The sequence below is a fragment of the Amblyomma americanum genome, chromosome 1 (genome assembly GCF_052857255.1).
Source record: "Amblyomma americanum isolate KBUSLIRL-KWMA chromosome 1, ASM5285725v1, whole genome shotgun sequence".
Taxonomy (NCBI): domain Eukaryota; kingdom Metazoa; phylum Arthropoda; class Arachnida; order Ixodida; family Ixodidae; genus Amblyomma; species Amblyomma americanum.
In genome coordinates, this window is record NC_135497.1 from 514,076,749 (window position 1) to 514,094,072 (window position 17,324).

Sequence of the window (17,324 nt, forward strand, 5' to 3'; positions counted from 1 at the left end):
ATAGGTTAGATTAGTTGAATTTCTGCACTGCAGTTTAGCATATTCTGTTAATGCAAAAATTTGACCAGACGTCGCGGCTAGCGCGCAGCGTCTGTAGTCGGTTTCACGTCAAGTGGCATAGGCTCGCGTAGTGTCAAGTTAGCCTTTAGGTACCCGCCCTATATCGGAACCAATCCGCAACGTTTTTGCATGCTGTTAAATGCGTGCGCGTCCACTTTTCTTTGAGGAACGCCCTGCGCGCATGAAGTTGTGGGTTACAAGAGTACCACGTTTTCTCCACTAGCCAGCAGCATGCACGTGCTGTCGCAAGGCAACGCTCACCCGCCAGCCGGGAATTGTAACGAAAGGTGCTCCTGCATTTCCCCACTTCGTAGAGAGTGGCATGACGTCATGACAGCTAGCAGTTCACTCTGCCCATGACAGGTTGCGCCACTAGGACGACCGCCATTTCTGGCCTTCAGTGCCGCCTTTAACCGTTTAACACCATCGGTGCGCAATGTGAATCGCTGCTGCGCAGCTTGTGCTGCTAGTTTAGTTTTTTTCCGCATTGCACATTTATAAAATGGTATCACTGCGCGTTTTTCCTTAGTGTTGCCGTGGAAATCACTAACTGCATCTAAGTCATGAAATACACAAACGGCGTCTGAATTAGCTGTATGCGAGCGACACCATCTTATAACTGCAATGCCGTATAGTCCGCTCAACGAGCTTTCAAATGCATATTTTTGACGTTTGATATATCAAGTCACATTGCCGATTAAGAAAATTTAAAAACTGGGCTCACCTTCGATGTGCCTCCTAAAATCAAAAATAAAAAGGTTGATTAGGTTCTCTGGACCCCCACACGTCTCCCTAGCCGGAAGCGAAGCGGCCCTCAAACTAGCTCGAGGACTCACATTCCGAGCTGGTGGGCTGGTTGAAGGCTACACGGAGCGCGGCTGCCTGTGGTCATACAGAGATATCCTCCAACACTACGGACTGGGGCAAGCAAGGTACCCGCTGGCCGCCAAATCACTGGGTAAAAGTCAGGCCGTCAACTGGCGTCGCCTACAAACACATTCCCAAGTCCAGGTATGTGGAGTGTCATACACCCGGAGCAATTCTCAGAAAAATGTAGATGTAAAGCTAGGGCCACACTCGACCATATAATATGGGAATGCCCTCGGACTCCCCCTGGGGCACCCAATGAAGTCTAAGGAGCAGTGGGAGACCTTTCTGCCACTTTGTCATGAGTTTCCCTGCTCTCATGCTGGTTTTGCACACTACTCAGCTCCGACCTGGAGACTCAAGATCATCCGACTGGCTGAAGACGTACGCTGCCAGTGCCTATGAGATCCTGGCTGACGTCTAAAGCAGGGGTGTTAGCCCCACAGTGGGGAAATAAAGTTACTGATGATGATATATATATTGTAAGCACTGTGAGTGACCTTCATCTTCATATCAGCGTAATGAAACAGCGGAAAACATGTCTCTGTTACTTAGATGACATCGTCATTTTTTCTTCGTCATTTCCTGATCACCTTACTCGTCTCGATGAAGTTTTGACAGCACTTTCCAGCGCTGGCCTACAGCTAAACACGAAGAAATGCCGTTTTGCATCAAAATCCATTAAAGTTCTTGGCCATCTCGTAAGCAGCGAAGGAATTAAGCCTGACCCTGAAAAAATCGCTGCTGCGCTGCACTTTCCCCGTCCAACTCGGGTCAAAGATCTCCGCAGTTTCCTCGGCTTGGCATCATACTTCCGCAGATTCATCCGCAATTTCGCCTCTATTGCCTCACCTTTACATGCGCTTCTTCACAACGACACGCCTTTCATCTGGTCTCCTGCTTGCGAAGAAGCATTTGAAACTCTGAAGCGTGCTCTGACTTCGGGTCCCGTCCTCTGCCATTTTGATGATAAAGCACCGACAATTTTGCACACCGACGCCAGTAGCCATGGCATTGGCGCTGTCCTTCTGCAACGCCAAAACACCTCTACAGAAAATGTTGTTGCCTATGCGAGCCGAACTCTGACTTCTGCGGAACAAAACTACACTATTACCGAACAAGAATGTCTCGCCGTCGTCTGGGCTGTTCAGAAGTTTCGTCCTTACCTGTACGGCCGTCACTTCACAGTCGTCACTGACCACCACGCCCTATGCTGGTTATCCACTTTGAAAAATCTGTCCGGTCGTCTCGGGCGGTGGATCCTCCGCCTTCAAGAGTACGACTTTACTGTCACTTACAAATCGGGCAAGAAGCACAAGGACGCCGACGCTCTCTCTCGTTGCCCTATTGCTTTGCCGTCGCAACCCATGTCCTCGCATTCCTCTCCTGTCCCAACGGAGTCAAGCCATTTAAACCCTACAGTTATGCAGTCTTTGAGCGCCGCCTCTATTGCTCCCATGCCAGATATACACTGCAATCTTGCTCACCACCAGAGTGCTGACCCTTACTGTCAAAAGCTGATTGATAGTCTCAGCGGTGTTCTTAGACCTCCAAATGCCCGTCTCCGTCGTCGGCTCAAAAATTTCAAGTTACAGGATGGCACATTATTTTGGCACAACTACAGCCCACTGGGCCACACATGGGTTCCCGTAATTCCTTCTTCCCTGCGTCCTCAAGTTCTACAAGCCTTCCACGACGACCCCACCGCAGGTCACCTTGGGTACCACAAAACCTATGACCGCATCAAACGTCGTTTCTTCTGGCCTGGCCTTTCAACCTCAGTATTAAAATACGTAGCGTCTTGCATCCCTTGTCAACGACGCAAGCGGTCTACGTCGCCTCCTGCCGGTCTCTTGCAACCTCTCCCATGTCCTTCCACACCTTTCGAAGTCGTCGGAATCGACTTGTATGGACCCCTGCCCTTGACTCCAGCTGGCAACCGCTGGGTCGTTACTGCCGTTGACCACCTCACCCGATACGCTGAAACCGCAGCACTTCCTTCCGGCTCCGCTTCCGAAATCGCCAACTTCTTCCTCCACACCATACTTCTTCGCCACGGCGCCCCTCGCCTCCTCCTTAGCGATCGTGGCAAGTCGTTCCTCTCCACCGTCCTCGCCGCAGTGCTTCATGCTTCAGGCACGGTGCATAAAACTACATCTCCTTACCACCCTCAGACCAATGGCCTCACAGAACGCTTTCATCGCACCCTTTCTGATATGCTATCCACCTACATTCACCCTCAGCACAACAACTGGGACTCTTTACTCCCCTTTGTAACCTTCGCCTACAACACTGCCGTTCAACGAACCACCACATACTCTCCGTTTTTTCTTGTTTATGCCCGCCATCCTACCTTCTCCCTCGAAGCATCTTTCTTCACAGCTTCTACTCCTTCTGCCGCGCCTTCCCACGAACAGTTCGTGTCTCGTATCGCCCACTGCCGTGATCGTGCCCGCCTTCAAACTGAAGCCACTCAAGCTTCCAGGAAAAGCACGTATGATGCGACTCATCGCTCAGTGTCTTTCCGCCCTGGAGACGAAGTGCTACTCTGGACACCTACTCGCATCCCCGGCCTGTGTGAAAAGTTTCTGAGCCGTTTTATTGGCCCGTACACGGTTCTGGAACAAACTTCCCCTGTAAACTATCTCATCACACCTGCATCGCCTGTTCGCGATCGTCGGTGTCGCGGCACCGAGATTGTGCACGTGTCGCGCTTGAAACCCTTTAACCGCCGACCTTAAGATTTAATTTGCGCCCAGGAGGGTCGCTTTCGTTCGGGAGGGGGAATGTTGTAAGCACTGTGAGTGACCTTCATCTTCATATCAGCGTAATCATCATCGGTCATCGGGTCGTGCGAAGAAGACGAAGTGTTGCTAAGCTGTGACTAGTCGGTAGCTGCTGCTTCGGCCTACCTGAAGTAAAAAGGTGAATTTGCTGGTGCGTTCTTCTGCCTCACAATATATATACCGTCAAAATATATGTATAATGGCACAGCACCTTACATACAACAATCAATTGAGTGCAGTCGTACCGCTCTGTTAATTAGAGCGGACATGGAGGCACCACTCATAAACTGGGACCCGCAGTCCAAAACTCTCGCTTCCTGGCCGCTTTTTTATGGGGGCAAAACGCTAAGGCGCCCGTGTGCTGTGCGATGTCGGTGTACGTTAAAGATCCCCAGGTGGTCGAAATTATTCCGGAGCCCTCCACTACGGCACCTCTTTCTTCCTTTCTTCTTTCACTCTCTCTTCCCTTACCCCGGTTCAGGTGTCCGCCGATATATGAGACAGATACTGCGCCATTTCCTTTCCCCAAAAACCAATTATAATTATTATTATGCTGGAGGGTGCGGTGACCCAAAAGACCACATGACGCAACACATGGCCGGACCTGAAGTGGTACGGGTGGTGACTCCGATCATCGCAGAGCCGTACATTTAAAAGCCATTGTTCCCGAAGTAAAAGCGTTCCCTGGCTGCCAAGGATCTGATAAATACAATGGAGAGGAGACTGATGAACCACCAGCTGCTACGTAAGCTTCAACCGCGATTATATATGTATATCTCGGTCTAGAGGCCGGTACTGTGCCATGTGTCAGTGCACGTTAAAGATCGAACCAGGTGGTCGAAATTTTCGGAGCCCTTCACTATGGCGTCCCCATAGCCCGAGTCGCTTTGAGACGTTAAACCCCCATAATCAAAAGCATATTTATATCTAGGGGTTGGTAGGGGTTGGATTTTCTGGTTAAAGCCGGAAAACGATAAAAGTACACGGAATTCAGTTTTCCAAATTCGGTTTCAACCGAGAAAGGTCATATCTTCGCATATATATACAAGGTATAACTGTAGCTGCCTGTCGAGTACGAGTTACTTTCAGTCAAAGTTGAAAATTAAGGGGCGTGATGCAACAGCGGTAGATTTGTATAAGCAGCGGTGTGATTTGGGTACATACGTACTGCTCCGCTAGTTTACACGCCTCTGCAGACCACGGAGCACCACCTCCTCGCCACTTGCTAGCAAAGCACTGTTTGTTCACTATCATCACACCAACATATGAAACCGTGCATGAATTTGCGCTTTGCCACCATCCCAGGTGGTCGAATTTAATTATTTCGGAGCCTTCCACTACGGCACCTCTTTCTTCCTTTCTTTCTTTCACTTCCTCCTTTATCCCTTCCCTTACGACCCTTGCGGCGCGGTTCAGGTGTCAGCCGATATGCGAGACAGATACTGTGCCATTTATTTTCCCCAAAAACCATTTTTCATTTTTTCCCCCCAAAAACTAATTTTTTAATTTTTCCTCCACCCGCCTCGGTGGCTCAGTGGTTAGGGCGCTCGGCTACTGGTCTGGAGTTCCCGGGCTCGAACCCGACCGTGGCGGCTGCGTTTTTATGGAGGGAAAACGCTAAGGCGCCCGTGTGCTGTGCGATGGCAGTGCACGTGAAAGATCCCCAGGTGGTCGAAATTGTTCCGGAGCCCTCCCCCGCCGCGGTGGCTCAGTGGTTAGGGCGCTCGACTACTGATCCAGAGTTCCCGGGTTCGAACCCGACCGTGGCGGCTGCGTTTTTATGGAGGAAAAACACTAAGGCGCCCGTGTGCTGTGCGATGTCAGTGCACGTTAAAGATCCCCAGGTGATCGAAATTATTCCGGAGCCCTCCTGGCCCGTCACTATGGGAACAAACATGGCATCTTCTACGTGGACGCCTCAGGCCCTCACCATGGGGGGTGGTACACGGCCGCAGTCGTCCACCAAAAAATCGTGGTGAATGGCCTAACGTTCCGAGCTCAAGACATAACACATGCGGAAGAAGTTGTCATCGCGTTAGCCGCTGCAGACCAGGAGTCGCGAGTGATCGTCACCGACTCGAGAGGGGCCTGCAGAAATATTAAACAGGGGTACATTCCTCTCTTTGCGCATCGCATCCTTCAAAACAGTAACTACCTCGGGGCCCCCGCGTCTCGAACGATTGTATGGGCCTCATATGGGCCTCGAAGGCAATGAAACGGCAGACGCCGCCGCCCGCGCGCTCACTCTCCGGGCAACGCCTTCAGACCCTTTGGATACGGATCCCGAACCCAATCCGGCCCTCACTTTTCGAGAAATTACTGAATTATTCCAATTCGGCCATGCAATTTATCACAAGCCTTGTAAGGGCCTCACAAAGGTGGAGGAACGCACACTCCTCCGCCTTAACACCAAAACGCTGCTGTGCCCGGCAGTTTTAAAACCCTTTGATCCTGCCTGTACAGGAGAATGCCCACACTGTGCGGAGAAGTCTTCGGGCATCTTTCACATGCTGTGGGCATGCCAGTCAACCCCGAACCTCGCCCCCAAACCCAACCCCACCCGGGAGGACTGGGAGGCAGCCCTGCTCGGCTGCTCGGACCTAGCAAGCCAGAAGGCCCTGGTCCACCGCGCCCGAGTCGCGGCGGTCGCCAATGGGCTCCTGTAATGAGGAGCCCACCTAGAGATTTGCGAGAGGTTGCTCCGGCTACCTCAAGCTTCCTCCCTGAAATAGTTTTTCACACACACACACACCCTCCACTAAGGCACCTCTTCTTCCTTTCTTCTTTCACTCCCTCCTTTATCCCTTCCCTTACGGCGCGGTTCAGGTGTCCAACGATATATGAGACAGATACTGCGCCATTTCCTTTCCCCCAAAAAACCAATTATATTCCGGAGCCCTCCTCTACGGCACCTCTTTCTTCTTTCACTCCCTCCTTTATCCCTTCCTTTACGGCGCGGTTCAGGTATCCGCCGATATGTGGTACATGTACTGCGCCATTTCCTTTTCCCAAATGCCAAATTTCAACCAATTTTTCGGCGTCTCCGCTGCCGCTGCATCAGGCTTCCTCGAAGTTACGCGCGCGTTACGCGTCTGTGACATCGACTCCGCCATTGTAACCCATATGCTTGGCTCATTAACTAGGCTGTTACAGCTTGCTCTGTAAAAAAAAAATATAAAAGCCAAGAAAGCAGGAAAATATCTTTCCGCACGGACTTGCAAGCAGCGTTCAAATCACGCGCGCCACATGTTAAGTCGCGTGTCAGAAGGGAGCTTCGTCCGTCTATCCGTTGGCGTGCTCATCGGCACTGGCTCCGTGCTGTGCGTGCCCTGCGTGGACGTTTGGCGTGAAAACAAGGGCACCGTCACCGTTGCACCGGGCGGTGGGTTTCGGCCGCCCAGACGTGATTGCTCACGCGAAGTCATGTTCACCTCGCTCGTGCGGTTAGCAGCGGACCCATGGAGCAGGAGACAGAACCCTGTCCGTGTGCCCAAGGTGACTCTGTTCCAGCGCTACCCGAGAGCTACGGTCATCTTCTTTGGCGTCGCGGGGACCAGCATCCTGTTCAGCCGATTCATCTACGACGTATTTCTCATTGACTTCTTCGAACCGGATCGTATGTTTCATTTTTTGTCTGGTATGAAATACGAAATTCGCTCTTCCACGCCTTCGCGCGTGTTGTGTCGGCGTATACATGTTTAGCGCTTGCCCTCAAGCGCACGCGCACGCACAAGGGCACGCGTGCGTCCGCTTGAGGGCAAGCGCGAACTGAAGACTTGGATTGATGCGTACAGTGGACATACATACGCGGCTCGCTCATGCAACAGTCCGAAATATGAAGAGGCTTCGAAACTAGCACGACGTGTTTTCAGGACGCAACAGAGTCGCAGACTCACTTGTTTCCATGTCGCGTTAGGTATATTTGGAGCACTTCCTTAAACACGCAGGATCTCTGCGAGGATTGTAAGATTGCTCTTTGAAAATGCGGTGTATTTCTTTCTTTTTTTTTCCCGAGTCTGAAAGCTACGACTAGAGCAGTCGGCTTTCCTGCAGTGGTCATATAACGAGGCGGAAAATTATGTAACGTCGGAATACCATATTAGTGAAGTGTCTGCGTACTGCTATCATGGTCCCAGGCAGTACCTGCTCGTGCGGTTGTTTTAGCGCAGCAATCATGGATGTGCTCATTCAATACCATTTGACTTCGATGGCGGTCGAATTTCGAGGGAGGCGAAATTCTAGAGGCCCATGTACTGTGCGATGTTGGTGCACGTTAAAGAACCCCAGGTGGTCGAAATTTCCGGAGTCCTTCACTACGGCGTCTCTCTTAGCCTGAGTCGCTTTGGGACGTTAAGCCCCCATACACCATTAACCATTTGACTTAAGGAGGGCTAGTGGTTTTGCAGTGAAGCGGCTCCCTCGAAGCGGGCGGCTTGCTCAGCTGGCTGAGGGAGCAGCCACAATAGGCACATCCATAGTAGGACTTGTCTGTAATGTAATAGGGAAAAAGGCCACGCAGCTTTATGAGGGACAGCATTGAAATGGTATGAGGCATGCCGAAATGAATGGCATCTGGGGCCTTTAGGGGCACAGCGTGTTTATGTAAAATTGTGGCACGGCATGCTTCCTTAGTTTTTTCCGTCAGAATTGTGGTGAATGTGAGAAGCTCTTGTTGCATGGTGCATACCATCTCAAGGCTAGACACTCATCAGCATGCCCACGCAGGTTTCGGATGATGTTGTCACATCTGCTGTTCTCTTGACATCTAAGGAGTAGCAGCGTTCATAGCACACATTAAATGTGAGCCGTCAGAACAAGCCAATTGTTGCACTCTCCAAGGGCAACCAGATGGTCAGAAGAACAAGACATCTGTCATGGTCTGGCACATTCGCAACTAAATGTCTCACTTGCAGCCGTAATTGTGAAAGTAATACAAACACTGCGTGGAGAGTTCTGCACAGGATTGCTTTGGTGGTGTTGGCAGTGTGTTATGGGTGGGAGGTACTATTTCAAGCAACCTCTAAGATATGAGCAGAACCAGGTGGTGCACTAAATATACAATTTCTGGCAGCATCTGTGACAGTTTGGTTCTGTCTGTTGGTACGAAACTTCTTTGGATTGCATTTTATTTGTGCTTCGTGAATGTGGCATCTTGAGTCCTCATCTATGAGCAGTTCAGACAAGAATGAAATGGCCACATGAACCAGAGATGGTGGCACTCACAATTAAGCTATGAAGGAAAAATGCTTGAGGCCCGTGTACTGTGTGATGTCAGTGCGCGTTAAAAGAACCCCAGGTGGTCGAAATTTCCGGTGGAGCCCTCCGCAACAGTGTCCCTCATAGCCTGAGTCGCTTTGGGGTGTTAAGCACAGACAACAAACATCACAATTATAGCTGGTGTTCATTTTAAGAAGTAAAATTGGTAACAATTTCCACTTCCAATTACAGTGGCAAAAAATAAACATCCTTTACTTGTACTGACTAGCTCAAACCAAGCTTCTGCTAGTATTAATACATTTGCCTGTACATGTCCAGGTGTTCAATATTGCTTGTGCTGATTTTGTAGTTATTAGGGGTCTGCAGGCCCAGGTAATGTGCATATGTCAGTTGTAATTCCTTAGCTGCCCTTTGTGTTTTGGTTAGGTACGCTTAGGGGTTGGAATTTTCGGTTCAAACCGAAAAAAAACCCATCAAAGTATGCTGAATTGATTTTCTGAAACTCAATTTTAACCGCAAAAGGTTCATATTTTTCACATGCACGCCATAGCTGCCTGCCTGTTGAGTAGGAGTGAAACGCAGTCAAAAGAGAAAATTGACTAAGTGCATAAGCTGCGAGTGTGGTGAGGTGGTGGTAGCGCTTGATTAGCGCAGTTGTGCATTTTGAAGCATTGCTCAGCTACCTTACACTCCTCTGCAGGCTGGGAAGTGCCATATCTCACGGTCTGCTAGTAAAGCGCTATTTGTTCACTGTTATCAGTAGCTAAGTGAGTTACTTTGTTAAGCAGTTCTCTCCACTGCATGTAAGTACACTGGTGCAAAACCATGCATAAGCGCACAAAACAGCGTCGTGTACTGGCTACCTGACAACTGTTCAGCCCACATCGTGCCCCACCCTCTCGCATCCTCCAGCTTAAGTGTGATTATTTGTGCATTAATCACTGGTAAATTGACTAATATTGCTTACAAAAAGACCAATATAAACTTTAACTTGACTGCACAGGAATGCCAGATTATATCACTGAAAAAAAGCACTGACTGACCCGTAGAAAATAACGTTTGCTGAAAAAAGAAACGAAAACTGCATTGTGAAATAAATATTGACAAAAGTCCTCTGAATTATCAGAAGTAAAAACCCTTAGTTATTTATTTATTATTAAGGTGGTCATCACATGGTCTACCAACAAATCATCGTTTTAAATTGTAGGTACTAGCCACAACGTTGTTATGCGTACTTAAAAAAAAAATAGGGCTCTCGCGTGCATTTGAGCTGGAAATTGCAATTAGAAGTTATCGGCTCTAAGCCCCTCCCTCTGGCAGTGACGACCATATTGAAAAAGCCTGAGTGACGTCATAAACCGACAGTGCAGTCGTCTGCTGCAAAACTGTAGAGCGCACGGTCAGTGCGGTGCAGAGCACACACCTACTCGAGTCCAGTCGTGACACATTGTGAGGAAGCCACCGAGATCACGCAGTAGCTAAACAGAAAAGGGAAGGACACAGGACTTCGTTGCCTTTGTCCCCCTGTTATGACTTCCCCCCTTCACCCCTCCGCACCCCTAGCTCGAACAATGAATGAACAACCCACTCCCCTACGCCCACTACGCACAGTGCGCAATTCATTCGTCAGTCACCAGCAAGCACGTGACCGTCGATTTATGTCTTCATGGACTGTGAGAGCGCCGATGTTTCTGACTCCACACGGTTCAGTAGAACCTTTAAAAATTCAGATACAAATGATTTGCTGCATGAAATGAGCTCATATTTTGCCCAATTACAGGATGCATAGTGAACAAAATGCAGTAAACCGCTTTAGTCTGAAAAATGGTATCATGGCCCCTTTGATACCTCAAAGGCCCCAGGAAAGGGGTACTACATGAGGGATGGGCTGAGCATTCAAATGAAATGAGATTCGATGGCAGCCTTGGACTGATGTGGATTGTAGTGGTGCACAGCTTCAACAGGCAATCTGTTCCAGTCCCGAGCAGTTTGCACGAAGAATGAGCAGAGATGCATGGTGGTCTGTGCCGGCACAGGGTAGCCGCCTTTGGGATAGTGGTTCGGCTTGGTAGTTGGTGAGCAGCAAGTAAAATGGCTGAAATATTGAGTTGTCCATGATAAAATATGTGATAAACGCACAGCCTAAAGATGCAGCATCTCGAATCAGGAGCAGTAAGGTTAGTAAGGTAACAATTCAGAATCAGTAGCACCTTAATTGTGCTGGCTTTGCTGAATAAGTCATCAGAGGTAAAAGCTCTCAGCTGATTAAAAACAACTTGAAGTGCTTTGTTTTGGAAAAGGTATAGATTTTGAGTACTACTAATTTGGATTGCCATACCCAGGCGAAATGACAGTAGAGTAAATGCAACATAAAGAATGATTTGAGTAAAAGGGGTTCAACTTATGTTGGCAGGATGCAACTGATGAAACAGGAGACCAGCAGTGTGGGCAGCTTTTAAGGCTACATACTCAACATGTTTATCCCAGAGTAAATCACTTGCAAAATATCCTTCAAGTGTTCTTGAAAGTAGTAACCATGCCTATGTTGTTAGATCTGTATCGAATTAATTTAGATGTTTCTAGAATCTTACCCTTTGTTGTAGTTAGTCCAGAGGCTATCATTTAAAAAAAAAATGTTAATATATAGTAGGTGCACAGAATGTTTTGAATGAATTGACTATATAGATTATGCATAAAAATGGTTTGACTGTTATACTTCAACACAATTTTAAGCTACAAACAAAAGTCTTCACTGGCCAAGGCTTGCTGTCAGAAACGCATGACAGTATCTCCTTAATTAAACCCCACAAGATGTAGACAGGATGACACTAGATTTGTTAGTGAACTTATTGTTTGACACATTTAGTCGGATACAGTCACATTCATGCACCAGAACTGAAACAACCACAACATAATGCATGTCAGATGTCACTGGCAAGTGCAGAGCCTGCCTGATCAGAAACATTAACTATTTATCTGTGAGAAAAATGGAAGGCTGTCTGACACAATTAGTGCCTTGTTTTTGCTGTTCGCAGGCTTCCAGCTGCTGACATTCTAGTTTCATTCCTCTGTAAGCAACAACCATGATGTCAAAAAGTCGTGGAGAACAAGCTTTGCAATGTGATGGCAGGTGCCCAACCCCATTTTACAACACAGACAAGCAGTACTCTTTGGCAACCAAGATAAAAAAAAACAGAAACCTCTAAAACTGCAACACCCATGTTTGAGTAGAAGAAAATTGAGGTGGGCAGTTACTTATATTAGATGTCGCACAGTTTAAATAAAATTGTAAAGAGACACAATGTCCAGGTTAGTTTCTTTATATTGGTAGAAATGCAAGTTTCAAGCAATATAAAGAAACTATACCAGTGTACAGTCAAACACACCACACAATTCACCGTAAGTACTTTGGCTACGGTGTATACAATCCCCCTCATGTGCAGCAAAGTCGACATTGGCCAAACCAGTTCAGGTACTACTCTATTTGCTAACAAAATTAGCACACTTTTGCCCCCAGGATTCTCTGAAAATTTGAGGAGTGAATTCATTTGTGGGGTAAAATGCCCGGAAAAAATTTGAAGCCATAAAAGCGGGACGCAAACAAGGCTAGTGGAATAAATATTTCGTTCAGTACCACTACTTTCAACATAAAACCAGACACACTCTTCTGCACTGTCTCCGCGCTCGAGAGCATAGGCAAGAACTTTCATCTTAAACCCACACATGTAACTAGCATTGCAGTCTGTAATGCTGTCCAAAGAAAGCACAACTAAGTTCACTCTAGCACAACTCGCAGCCTTTAGTGCAAAGCTCAACTGCATTAAGTTACTACATTCATTAATATGGTAGATCAAATGGAGAAACCTTTTGTGACCAAGTGTGGTTTCTTTGGTTCTGGCATTTATCGCGGAACATTCTTATTGGCTGTTTGTCCCATGGAGTGAGGTATAGTAGGTTTAACATTTGACAACTGGCGCTTTGTAGGATTGCGTACTTGTTTTGGCATTCAAAAAGAGCACCAGCTAGGATTTGCAGTCTTCATTTGCATACTTCACACCAAAAGAAAGGGGTGCGTTCATTATGCAAGAGAAAAAGAATTGTACATTTTCACAGCTTAAGTAGAGTTTGCGTCCATGACGTGAGTAAATGCGGTATTGGTGATAGGATTTGAAAGCACCGCTTGTCGATGTTGTAAAAAGTGGTTGAGCACCGACTGTGCTATTGAAAAGCTTGTGATATCACTCTACAATTTTTTTTGACATCATGGCTGTTGCTTGCGAGAGAACAAAGCTGGAACGTGAATTGCTGGAAGCCTGCAAGATTAGAAAACAGAATGAAATGTCAGTGAGCCTTCTATATTTCTCACAAATAATTAATGCTTTTGACGGGTTAGGCTGTACGTGTGTCACCAGTGCTGATATACATTTTGTTCGGGTTGTATTAGTTCTGGCGCATGTACGTGCCTGTCCCAAAGGAATTATCAAGGAATAATGTTAATGTAAGTCCAGTGCTGTCCAGTCTACATTTTCTCTCATGGTGAAGTCCTTTACATTGGTTTCAAGTTGTTGACCAATTCGCTCTCACCCTATTACATGCTAGCCATCCCATTTAGCCCAGTTGGTAGAGTAACTGCTCTAGTGAGGGTCCCGGGTTCGAACCGCAGACTGGGAAAAGTTTTTCTTCTACTAAAGTTTCTGTGAAAGGGGTATAGCCTTCCTTTGTAGCTGTATGGCTGCACCTGGACGAAGGCTAATGAGTAATTTTTCTCTTATTACAAATCTGCTCCACCTTGGGGGATTCCCTTAAAAATTGGACCGATAGCATTCCCAATTCGAGTTGTTGATCAGTGTGCACTTGCCCGACCATATGCTAGCTGTCCCAGTTAGCTCAGTTGGTAGAGCAGCTTCTCCGGTGAGGTGGTGATTTTGGGTTCAATCCCCAGACCAAGACAAATTTTTCTTTAACTGCAAAGTTTCTTTGAAAGCTGTATAGCTTTTCCTTTGTAGCCTTATGTCTGCGCTTGGGTGGATGCTAATGAGTAATTACTCCCTTATTACAAATCTACTCCATCTTGAGGGATTCCCCTAAACGTCGCACCAATACATTGCTTTCATCTATCAGCTAAAATTCAATTATCTGACTTCATCCTGAGGTTTATTTCTACTACTAACATCCCAAAAAATTGCCTAAAGATGGAAAAAAAAAATTGACACCTTGGTCACTTGCAAGAGGGTCCGGCTATCTGGGAATCTGCCACGCTTGTTAAAAAAGTTACGCATCACTTAGTAGTGATACTTATTGATTACTTCAAAACTGAACTTTGTGTTCTCAAACAATGTAACTGGTACTGTAGTCAGTTTGAAAGCATGTTGACAGCTGTGAAATAGTGCCTGACATTGAAACCGACAGCCTATGCTCAGCTGGCACAGTAAGGAAAAAGCTACATAGAGCTAGTAGTAGCACACGAGAATGTAGTGCACTTGACTGTGCATGCTGTCACGGGTTGCAGTGAGGATATTGGAGCTTGAGAGAATTAATAGGGAAGAAATATTACCACTGTGCAGTGGTTGCTAGCCTAGCAAAAAAGCTGTAATAGTGGCAGGGTTCTTGATGTTGTGGAGGCAGTGTCATCCTAATTTCATGTGGTGCAGCATAACAGAAGGAATTTTACTTGGCAGCATTGTTATTGTGCAGTTCCAGTGCCTTTGGCTTGCATTAAATTTTGCACCATCCCAGATATGGCAGGGCAAGGAATTCCACAAATGGCGCAGAGTTTTCCACCGTACATTCCATGATAGTCTTGAGCAAGGTTGTATGGTGCATTCCATATGCATGGCACATTAGGAAGTCTGTAATGTAGATGTGCACCTAGTACATGGGTTTAAGGTGGTTTAAGTGTGCCAGAAATTTCACATGGAGGCAGGAATTAAATGATTGTGCAGAGCAGATGTTTAGCCTGCTCAGTGTTTTAGGTGGTGATGTAAACTGCATTTTCTTGCCTGCAGCACCAAAGGATGTGACAGCCAGAAAGCTGCAGCCATTTAGCCATATGAGATGGTGTTTTCCAGGAAGTATTTCTATGCTGCACACCATGTAAGGGTAAAAGATATCGGATGCACGCTTGTGTAGGCATGAAATGGAGCTTTAGCTCCAAATGCTGCCACTCTCCCTTGGGGCTTGCACTGAAACCCACGCATCAAGGCTGTTTCAGGATGGCATTAGAATGACGCTTTAATGTATCCTGCCAGAATGGCCACCTTGTGCTGCAACTAAATAAGAACTGGTTGGACAAGTTTCTCCAAAAAACTGCAGTGTTGTAGGCAGCTGAGTGCATCTCTGTGCAGGCCTCTATACAGTTCGGTACTGATGTGCTGAAAGGTTCAGAAGTACTTGGACAGAGGGAGAGAGGCATGGCCTGTGCCCACGCTACCTCTGGTACCAACAGCATGTCTCGTGCCTGCGTGTTGGGCAGGGATCTTGAGAGTCACTGCTTATGCCCTGTCGAGCAGTATGTGCGGCGTCTGAAATTGCGGCCTGGGTAAGCTGATGCTGTTGAAAATGAGCACTTTGGATCTGAGGATGGTGGTGGCATTGTTGTTGCTCAAAAATCGTGGTGTGCAGTGGCCAATGTTATACATATGCAGGTCCCCCCCAGCGTGAACTGGACTTAATAATGCTGCTGCGCCAGACTAGGTGGCGCAAGGAAGGGGAACCACCAAAGAACCTGGAAGAGGCACTCAACGAACAGGAGCTCATCCGTGAGCAACAGCGTCTAGAAAAGGAGAAGCAGGTAGCACTGGCTACCCGCTTGTGACACCAGCCTGGTTCCAGCACAAGCAAGGAACAGAGGCTGACTCTGACCTGTTCTGAAAGCTATGAACTGTCATCACTTCCGTGACTGGGCTGTGTTCACAGCCCTGTAGAGAACTGAGCTGAGTTGGAATGGTGAAAAGAACGCATCATTGCAGGAGCTTCTTTGCTTTGCAGACACACCGAGCTTCAGTTCTCTGCTCTCCCTGACTCTCTTGTTGAGGTGAAAAGAAATTTATGGTCATTTCAAAAGCTGTGCTAGAGAAATGTTTTCCAACCAGTGTGCTTACTCAAGGGAAAAGTGGCAGGCTTTTTTATGACCACTGAATCTGCGATCTGTCTGAGCATGCCCAAGGAACTGTAGAACTTCTTCAAATCTATGTTGTAAAAAAAAATGAAAATCATGGTGGTGCAGGGATTAAAATAAAAAACACTGCTACACAAGAAGCAAAATTATGGAGTTGGTATATAAATTTCAATGCAAAAAAAAAAGAGACAGGACAAGACACCACTTGTCCCGTCTCTCTGATTTGCTATTTTTTAAAATCAGTTTAAAATCAGTTGCTGGGCGAGTTGGTACTTCATGCTAACATTCACAGCGCAAGACGAACACGGACACGAGGGGAGACACCTTTGATGCTGCCTTCCCATAGATTGTAACCAGCTCATACAGGGTTACCATCGTAATAAGTTGGTTTCTATTATGAGGGGTTCCTTGTTCTGACTTTATGCCTCTAACCTAGGCACATTGTCATTCCTGATTGCTGTTCACAACACTTGTCCGGTCTTTCTTTCCTGCTGTCGTGCCTTTGGTGCTACTTTCCCTCAAAAATACTTACAGTGCATGTGAACTAAAAATTGAAATTACAGAATGCCAAAATTCACAAAGGTTGTTAGAGTGACATGGTATGGCATTAATGAAATAAGAATTGAGTGGTTCTGGAAGGCAGCCCTTGGTGACATTGCCACCTCCAAGCAGCAGGGATGATGGATGTCTGAAATGTAGAACCCCGTTCAAGCTTTCACTGTGGTGTTGGATACGATGGGAACTTCTTAGGGATCCCTTGCAGTCGAAAACTTCCAGCCTCCGCTTTAAAATCGTGTCGGGAGCTTTCCTTCTGAGGTATGCTGTAGCCGCGTCTTGTACGTGATCAGAAGCATGTATTGCCCAACAAAGGCCACATTACCAGTGGCATTTGCCTAAGTGCTGCTTAGCAGTTTTTTGAGTCGTCATATAAACAACTGCTGCTTCATGAGTGGTGTGAGTATGTCATATGCGACCAGTATGCGCTTGAAGGAACCACTGGTAAAGCATGCAGAATGCACACCTGCGGCCTCATTCCCACTTAGCTCCATGAGCAGCATAATTGGCTGTCAATTCCTTCGCAGTGAGCTTGCACCAGTGCCATTTTTCAACTGGCCCGAGGCAAACTTTCAAGCAGAACGCAGGCGATGGGAGCTTCAGAAATTCCACTGGTAAAACACTGGAGAATTGCATTTCTGTGCTGCAGAATTATGTGCCACTGTTGCAAAGGGCATTTCGAAAAATGCGCTCTGACACAGAGCACTGGTGCAGACGTAGTA

General features: G+C 47.2%; 1 protein-coding gene across 1 annotated transcript; it reads left to right on the plus strand.

Annotated features, from left to right (window-relative positions):
* Nucleotides 1-6,944: 6,944 nt before the first annotated feature.
* On the plus strand, nt 6,945-16,996 carry LOC144116196 (uncharacterized). Its single transcript, XM_077650922.1, has 2 exons — nt 6,945-7,329; nt 15,575-16,996. The coding sequence occupies exons 1-2, from the start codon at nt 6,960-6,962 to the stop codon at nt 15,742-15,744; spliced, it is 540 nt and encodes a 179-aa protein (XP_077507048.1). The 5' UTR covers nt 6,945-6,959; the 3' UTR covers nt 15,745-16,996.
* The last annotated feature ends 328 nt before the right edge of the window (nt 16,997-17,324 follow it).

What these genes read in the sequence shown, in the direction of transcription:
- LOC144116196 (XM_077650922.1), top strand. Translation starts at nt 6,960, where the DNA reads ATGTTAAGTCGCGTGTCAGAAGGGAGCTTCGTCCGTCTATCCGTTGGC. An exon ending in TGACTTCTTCGAACCGGATC is followed by an intron (nt 7,330 to 15,574) that starts GTATGTTTCATT and finishes ATACATATGCAG; the next exon opens with GTCCCCCCCAGCGTGAACTG.